This window comes from Petaurus breviceps, unplaced genomic scaffold (assembly GCF_028583685.1).
Source record: "Petaurus breviceps papuanus isolate PSGF00001 unplaced genomic scaffold, PetGlider_PUasm1.0 227, whole genome shotgun sequence".
Taxonomy (NCBI): Eukaryota; Metazoa; Chordata; class Mammalia; order Diprotodontia; family Petauridae; genus Petaurus; species Petaurus breviceps.
This window is the reverse complement of record NW_027185896.1, coordinates 16,404,353-16,413,484: the sequence shown is the minus strand read 5'-3', so window position 1 is coordinate 16,413,484 and position 9,132 is coordinate 16,404,353. Positions and strand designations below refer to the sequence as shown.

General features: G+C 42.8%; 1 protein-coding gene across 1 annotated transcript; it reads right to left on the bottom strand.

Moving 5' to 3' along the window:
• Positions 1-416: 416 nt before the first annotated feature.
• On the bottom strand, positions 417-4,024 carry LOC138166964 (cathelicidin-1-like). Its single transcript, XM_069095431.1, has 4 exons — positions 3,605-4,024; positions 2,654-2,761; positions 1,554-1,637; positions 417-1,022 (listed from the first exon to the last, which is right to left on the bottom strand). The coding sequence occupies exons 1-4, from the start codon at positions 3,788-3,790 to the stop codon at positions 927-929; spliced, it is 474 nt and encodes a 157-aa protein (XP_068951532.1). The 5' UTR covers positions 3,791-4,024; the 3' UTR covers positions 417-926.
• Between the last annotated feature and the right edge of the window lie 5,108 nt (positions 4,025-9,132).

The following is a 9,132-nucleotide window of genomic DNA, read 5'->3' as shown; positions in this document are numbered from 1 at the left end:
AATGAATACATGTATCATCTGCAGGTAAACATAAGAATGCATACATATGTAATGTTTACATGCTTACCTGTGAAGATTTGTTAGAGATTTAGCATATATACACAATGGTTTCTGAATGCAGCTATTTCTGAAATCTTGCCCACCCATCAAAGAGTGACTTTGATTCCTGCCTAGAAGAGCAAAGAAGAGGGGGCCATGAGGCTGGAGGCTTGCTCTCTTTAGAGAGGGGTACTATCCTAGAGTCACACTTCATCTGTCCCCATGCTCCTCCAAATAATGCTTAGCTGGAGAAATTTTTTCTTCTTAGGTTCAAGTCACCCATCAAAAAGGAAGTCATTTCCCAAGCTTATTTCCAAAGGCTTCATTCCATTCCCACCAAATTCTAGTTGCACAAAGACCATCACAAATAATGAATATCAAGTAAGCTCTTTTATCCAATCAGAGAGCAAAGAGAAATTACAACAGTGATACAGGTTAGAATATACAAGACAATACACAGATTAAATGAGCTCTCCCACAGGGAATAAGATATTTTAGCTCAACCAAGAGAGAGTAGATAAAAAAAAAAAAGGCAGAGGCTAAGGCCTTTGGAAGATATTCCTAGATCCAGATACATAGACAATCACAAAACTCCTTCAAATCACATGACTCAGCACTGGGTCCATAACAATAAACAATGTCTACACACCTCCATAGGTTGTCTAAGGCATTGGCATTACAAGTCATCACAAATCTCTAGGAAATACATTCCCCATCACTTTCAACAAGGAGAGACACCTTCTGACGTGTTTTTCTTCATGGGTCACTTCCTGTTGCTCATATATATGTTTTGCTGGGATAGGGAGATGGAAAATAAGGTAAATAAGGCCAGGGAGAAGGCCTGTGCTGAGTGTACTGGGGACACAGAAGTTCATGATAAGCTACATTCACTTGCCCTTTCGCAACCTGAAATTTATATTTTGAAGTATAAAATAAGAGCAGAGTTTTTTCCTTCGGCAACGTTTTCTTTTGAAGCGAACAGGCTGCAGAGAAAGGAAATGATCTAATTCAGACAACAGTACTGGAGAGAGACGGGCTTCTATCAATATCATGGTCCTTGCAGTGGGGACTAGGCCTGGGTTCTGTGCTCACTCCTAAGAATAACTAGCTTAGGTCATGCTCATTCCCTGGTCTTTTCCCCACCCTTTAGGTCTAAGACTACCAGAGAAGGTAGGGACAGCTGGCATGTGCTGGGAGGATGCATTCTTTAATTTCAGGGAAAATGCAAACTCTCCTCCAGGGCAAGCCTAACCAGAAGAGATGCAAACCTTGGAAGGTGGCCACAGAGGGTGATGACCTGTGGTCACCCTGCTGTGGCCAGCCCTCCTTCAGGGTCTCTCCTACTCAGGGGATAGGAGCAACTGGTCAGGGCAGGGAAGGGCAGGGTGGAATCTCCCAGTACCAGGTCCTCTACCCACCAAACCCTACTCCACCTCTGTAGCAAACAGGATCATCCCTGAAGGGTAAAATATGACAGGGTGGGGCAGAGAGGGAGGGAAGAGTAGAAAGCTCACCTCTGAGGCCACTGGATCACAGGTGAGGATGATGGCAGCAATGCCCTGTTCATTAGATACGGAGCCTTGACATTCTTTCACCAGCTGTGTAGGGGACATCCACAATGAGAGAGGAGACACACAGAGACAGAGAGACAAATACAGAGAGAGAAAGACAGAGGAGGAGGAGAAACAAAGGAAGGAAAAGAGGAGGTAGAAAGAGGCAAAAGGAAGAGATGAAAGGAGGAAAAAACTGAGAAAAGACCAATTTGCTCATCTTTTCAGGAACCCAGAGGGTTTAGGGCTGTGGGAGCCAGAAAGGGCAGTTATCTCCTAATGCCACACTGAGTCTCTTCCAGGCCAAGAGAGCAAGGGAGGAAATAAGTGTTTAATAAGTATTGACCCTGTGCTTGGCACTGTGTTAATGCTTTATAAATAATACCTTATTTGATTCTCATTATAAGCCTGGGAGGCAGGTGCTGATATTGTCCCCAATTTATAATTTTTTTCTTTTTTTTTCTTTTTGGAGGGGTAAATGTAGGGCAATTGGGGTTAAGTGACTTGCCCAAGGTCACAGGGCGAGTTTTTGTTTGTGTATGTGTTAAGTGTCTGAGGCCACATTTAAACTCAGGTCTTCCTGACTCCAAGGCCAATGCTCTATTCACTGCCATACCTACCCATACCTGCCCCCCCAATCTATAATTGAGGAAACTCTAGCAAACAGAGGTTAAATCACTTGTCCAAGGTCACACATCTGAAAAGGGTCTAAGGCCCCATTGGAAGTCAGGTGACCACCCTCCACCCTAGTATGCTCTATCTATTGCACCTCCTAGGTGCTCTGAGAGTGCTTGTCCTTGGACTCAGGGGACCTGGATTCTATTCCTGGCTTTGTTCACAACCAGCAGGCTGTGCCCTTGGCTTCTCCATGGGTTAAATGGGACTATAACTGCTCTGCTATCTACCTCCAAGGGTTTCAAAGGTAAACCGAGATTCTAGGTCCAGGAGCCCTGCACTGATGCAAGGCTATGCATCTGAGGACATAGAGACTCCAATAAAAACTCTCGCCGGTCACCCCTTCTCCAATATGTCTTCAGGCCCATCCAGACCCACAACCTGCTTACCCCATCTGTTTTAAAGTCACACTGATCCAGGCGGAGCTCCTCAGTCACAGGGCACACAGTTTCCTTCAAGGTAAGACTCAGAAGCTTCTGGGTTTGCTCTTGGGGAGACTGAAAAGACAAGTTAAGGCTAGATGGGATGGGGCTGGTTAAGAAAAGTGAATAGAGGACCAGGCTCCTGGTTCTTGTCCTGAACTGGGAAGGTATCATCACCTCCATTGTCTTCAAGGCATTGGGCCAATGGGAACAAGTACTTCCTATGGTGTGGAAGAGTGGACAGAGCCCTGGAAAGAGGGTAGAGAGCCCCCTCTGCCAGGAAGTGGTTGTGGGACTTGGAGCAGGTCTACTTCACAGACTGGGCCTTGGTTCGCTCATCTGCGGGGAGAGACGTGTGCTGGGGCATGTCTTAGGAGAGTGTTGCCAGGATTTCTTCCTGCCCCTTGCATCCTTCCTCCCTTTTTAGCCTCCTTCAATGGCTCTTGCTCTTCCTCCTGTGCTCTCTTAGTGCCTCTCCCTCAAGGCCCTGTGCACACCTTCTTCTCTTCTCCTTCTATAACCTCTCCCTTGGTAGTTGCATTTGCTCCCCTTCCAGTGGTTACTTCTGTGGGTATCAATCCCAAATGAACATCTTTATCATGGCTTCTCGCCTCAATTCCAGTCTGGCCAAGAGGCAACATAGACAACATGGTACAGTGGAGAGACCTCAGGACAAGGAGTCAGGAAACTTGGGTTCCAGCCTCAGACACTGACTATCTATGGGGATCCGGGCAAATCCAATCATCTCTCTGAGTCTCACTTTCCTCATCTGTAAAATGGGAACTAGAATCATGCTAGTTCATGATCTTCAAAGCTGACTGGCCATTAGAACTGAGTTTAAAGGGAAAGGGAAAGCAAAAGAGGAATGAGGTCAATCTGGGTTTTACCCCAGGGGAACAGGGCAGAGAGAGCACTCACCTGACCAGATGGAGGAGAGTGGTCTTGCCATACCCGGAATGCATTTTCTTTCCTGTGTATGTGGTTGTAGAAGTAAATGCCTGCAGAGAGGGCCTTCTCATAGCTCAGGGAGGCCTGAGGTGAAACTGGTGCAGGAAGGAAAGCAGTCACACTGGCCAACAGCAGCAGCTTCCTGAGGGGCTCCATCCTTCTTCCTCTGCCTCACTGACCCCCAGACAGTTCCTTTTATGTCCTCTCTTCTCTGTTCTCTTGGGCAACTTGTCTTTGCCCATCTTCTGGTCCTCTCTACTGGATTTCAGTCTATTGTATGGCAAGGCCAGGGAGGGTATGAAGAAAGCTAAGATTGTGAAACACTTTCTAATCCAGAGATGTGCTAACCTCAGAGCCAAGGAAGGGACCTAGCTGCCTCAGTTCAGGTGGGGAAGGAACCTGAGTGTTTACCCTCTTAGATAAAAGTCTGTATTTCCTGAGCAGGGGCCAGACCAGACAAGTAGCCCCATCTTTGTCCTTGCTTTCTCCATCTCTAGCCACCTCTTTGGCCTTTAAGACAGAGGGGCAATAAGGAAGTGAGGTTCTCTTCTAGGGTGGTGTTCAGGGCACTCAACGCCAAAAGCACAGCACTGCCCCTGTCACATTCAGCCAGGTCATGTACCCTAAGGACTGTCTGATATGGTTCAATCCACAGGGCACTGAGCCTAGAGTCAGGAAAACCTGAGTTCAAATCCAGCCTAACTGTGTGAGCCTGGGTAGGTCACTTAACTTCTATTGGTTTCAGTTTCCTTGACTATAAAATGGGAAGAATAACAGCACCTACCATGAGGGTTTGTTTTGAGGATGAAATGAGATTATAATTGACAAAGTGTTCTATGCACAGTGCCTGTCACTGATAGGTGCTATATAAATATTTAATTCCTTTCCTTCCTCCTGTTTGTCTCTTTTCCCCCTCCTCTGAAGCCCCAGTGTGTCTGGACGCAGGCATGGGGTATCTGTACATAGCTGAGTAAAGGCCCTGGGTCAATAGACATGGAATTATTTCAGGCCTTCCAGGAGAGCCCCTTTTACAAGAAAATTCGATGGAATACTATTGAGCTGTTAAGAAATGATAAGAGGGCAGCTAGGTGTCACTGTGAATAGAACACCAGCCCTGGAGTCAGGAGGACTTGAGTTCAAATACGGCCTCAGACACTTAACACAAAACTAGCTGTATGACCTTGGGCAAGTCAACCCCAATTGCCCCTGCAAAAAAAAATTTTTTTTGGTAGTTTGATTGATATGGTAGTTAATAAATAAATTAATTTAGGTAGAATTATCATTTTTTATTATATTATATCCTTGGTCTACCCATGAGCAATTGATATTTTTTCCATTTCTTCAGATCTGACTTTATTTGTGTGAATGCCTAATCACTTTTCTATGGGTCTATCTTCTAACTACTTGAAGACAGTTTATAATTCTACCCCCAAGTCTTCTTTTCCCCAAGCTAAACAGACAGGTGCTCATCCATCTTCCCCTTATGGATTCTTCTTTCCTATTTTCCTGTCTCAGTTCCCCCAAATGACCTTCATATGACCTGGTCTTCAGTCCCCTCACCATTATATTCTCCCTTCTCTAGCCACGCTTCTGCTTCTCAATGTCCTTTCTAGATAGTAATGATCAGGAGTGAGCATAATATTCCAGAGAGGGTCTGACCAGGAGAAGACTACAGTGGAATTATCTCCTCTCTCTTTCTGGACCCTGTACTTCTCTCAGTGCAGAAAAAAAATAAATAAAAATGCCATGAGCTTTTTTTTTTTTTTTCCTGCACCATTACCCTGCTCATGCATTTAGTTTGAAGTTCACTAAAACACTCAGGTGTTTTTCATATAATTGATTATCTAGTCATACCTCCCTACCCTATAATCATGCAGTTGATTATTTCCCCCATTGCATAAAAATCTATTTCGCCTTAATACATGCTAGATGTGTCAAGCTAATGTTAATCATTTCAGATCATTTGAACCCCAATAAGGACCAAAGTCTGCTTTGTTCTAAATTATGCCCTTTCCTGTGTCAGCAAATTCAAAGACCAGATAAGGTTGACAAGGAGCATTCTTCCTGTTTGTGACAGGATGACTTTCTCTTATCTTGGTATCCTAGTGGCTATACAGGGGAAACACAAAGATCCTGGGAATGTAATTGACACTACTTTGTCAATTGTCTTATCAATTTGTAACACATATGGAGACCATAAATCTGAGGGACACAGACATCCTGGGACTGTCCTAAAACATATAAAATCTTTGTCATTCATATATCAGATAGTCAGAACTTATGCTCTGGCTTCTTGTATGTACACATTAGCTACCTTTAAGGGAAAAAACAATATGAATTTATAATCACCTAGCCTGTTTGCCTTTTTTTTTCTTTTTTTGGAGGGGGGAAAGCAAGGCAGTTGGGGTTAAGTGACTTGCCCAATGTCACATGGCTAGTGTTAAGTGTCTGAGGCCAGATTTGAACTCAGGTCCTCCTAACTCCAGGGCTGGTGCTCTCTCTACATTTTTTGGGGGGAGGGGCAATTGGGGTTAAGTGACTTGCCCAAGGTCACACAGCTAATTTTTTGTGTTAAGTGTCTGAGGCCGGATTTGAACTCAGGTCCTCCTGACTCCAGGGCCAGTGCTCTATTCACTGCACCACCTAGCTGCCCCTGTTTGCCTCTTTTAACCAAACTTTCAGGTCAACATTTAATGAATCAACTTCACGGGATGCAAAGACATTGGCAAAGGACAGTGTGACCAGTGTCTAGCGTTATAAAATAAGGTAAAATAAATACTGTAAAAAGGGATGGCTCAGATTCATTTGGGAGCAGCCACAATTCCTGCAAATTCATTAAAAAATGAATCTTCTGATATACATCAATATAAACAGGAATGCCGTCACAGATATATTCTTCATCATTTGGATATCTCTACATAGGTGGTTCTACTTAGTCAGGAAGATTTCAGTTAGAATCCTAGCTCAGAGTCTTATTAGCTATATGGACCTGGGCCAGTCATTAAAAAACAAAATAAAACACAGGCTCTGTCTGCCACAGTTTCCCCATCTGTAAAATGGGGATGATACTCACAGCAGCCACCTCCTAGTGTTCTTCTGAGAATAAAGGGAGATAACATCCAGAAAGGGCTTTGAAAACCTTCAAATGCCATCGTAAATGTTAGTTCTTTTTATTGTTATATATACACATATTTATGTCACTGGGGGATGGAGAGCAGTCCAGATCTATGATCTCATTGGTATATTGGGGGTCCCATTGTGGAAACTCCCTTTCTTTATAGAAATGGAAAACTTGTTTGTGAGAAAAATTATTATTAACCATCCATTAATATAGGAGAAGCCAGGATTTTTCCCCTTTCTATTTTCTCATTCAAAGTCCTGTCTCTCAAGTGCACTTCTGACCGTTCTTAAAGAATTCACCACACTCAGACCCATCTTATCTAGGTGAAATTCTTATCCCACCATTAGTCATTGGTTTTTTTTCCTGACTATGGTGTCTTTTATTTTAATTTTTTTATTAAATTTTATGTTTATTTTTAGTTTACAACATTCATTTCCACAAGATTTTGAGTTGCGAATTTTCTCTCCATCTTTCCCCTACCCACCACCCCAAAATAATGATCCCACTGTATACCCTCTCCTCCAATCTGCTCTCTCCTATATCCTCTCCCATCCCCCTCCAACTTTCCAGTAGGGCAAGATGAATCTCTATACTCCAGTGCCTGTATATCTTATTTCCCAGTTGCATGTAAAAATAATAATAATTTTTTAAACATTTGATTTTAAAACTTTGCATTCCAGATTCTTTCCCTTCTTCCCTCATCACCCATCCTTACTAGGGAGATAAGCAATTCAATAAAGGTTATACATGTGTAGTTATGCAAAACATTTCCGTAGTGGATATATTGTGAAAGACTGACTATATTTCCCTCCATCCTATCTCTCTCCCTACTTGTTCTATTCTCTACTTTGACCCTGTCACTTTTCAAACATATGTGCTTCTAACTACCCTTTCCCAAATCTGCTCTCCCTTCTATCATACCCCCTTTTATCCCCTTCCCTCCTACTTTCCTGTAAGGTAAGATACCTAAATGAGTGTATATGTTATTCCCTCCTTAAGCCAAATTCAATGAGAGTAAGTTTGACCCATTCCCTTTTCACCTTCCTGCTCTTCCCCTCCATTGTAACAGTTTCCTCTTGCCTCTTTTATAGGAGATAATTTACCCTATTCTACCTCTCCTTTTCTCTTTTGTGGTGGGCTGAGGCAGGGAGCCCTGCCGTCTAGCAGCAGAGCTGAAAGAATGTGGGGGCCCTGCTATCACCCAGGAGGGTCGAGCGCTATCTTACCCAGAGGCATGTGAGTTAAAAGAGAGATGGGGGCTCAAAGGGTGGTGGAAAACAGAGTCTCCTTTATTGTCTTGAGTGCAAGTCTTTCATAGGTTGCGTCCTAATGGCTTTCCCCTGTGGACATTGCACACTACTGCGTTGCTAGGCCAGGGGCAAAAACACCACGCCTATCTCTAGGATCCAATCCTCACACCTGAGTGCCTGAACTCCTACTTGGGGGTTGGGGAACAGATACAGGCCTGGCAGCAAGCCCTTTGCCTGAGGGGGCTTATTCAGCCTTTAGGGTCGGGGTCTGAATGGCCCGTGGTCCTCAAAACTCTTTCTCTCATTATATTCCTCCCTCATCCCTTAGTTTTATTTTTTAAATATAATCCCTTCTTATTCAACTGATCCTGTGCCCTCTATGTATACCTGTACACATATATACACATAATCACATATGTATATACACATATGCCCTTTTAGATAGACATATATATGGTATATATATATGCACATATATATATATATACATACATTTATATTCCCTTCAACTATCCTCATACTGAGAAAAATTTCATAAGTCACAATTATTGTTTTTCCATGTAGGAATGTTCAACTTTGATAAGTTCCTTATGATTTCTTTTCCCTGTTTACCTTCTCATGCTTCTCTAACTTCTTGTATTTGAATGTCAAATTTTCTATTCAACTCTGGTGTTTTCAATAAGAATGCTTGAAAGTCCTCTATTTCATTGAATGATCATATTTTCCCCTGAAACATGATACTCAGTTTTGCTGGGTAGGTGATTCTTGGCTTTAATCCTATCTCCTTTGATCTCCAGAATATCATATTCCAAGCCCTTTGATCCCTTAATGTAGAAGCTGTTAGATCTTGTGGTATCCTGATTGTGTTTCCACAATATTCGAATTGTTTCTTCTTGGCTGTTGTAATATTTTCTCCTTGATCTGGGAACTCTGGAACCTGGCTATAATATTTCTAGGAGTTTTCTTTTTGGAATCTTTTTCAAGAGGTGATTGGTGGATTCTTTTAACCTCTATTTTGCCCTCTGGTTCTAAAACATCAAGGCAATTTTCCTAAAAATTTCTTGAAGGATGATTTCTAGGTTTTTTTTTTTTATCATGGCTTTCAGGTAGTCCAATAATTTTTAAAT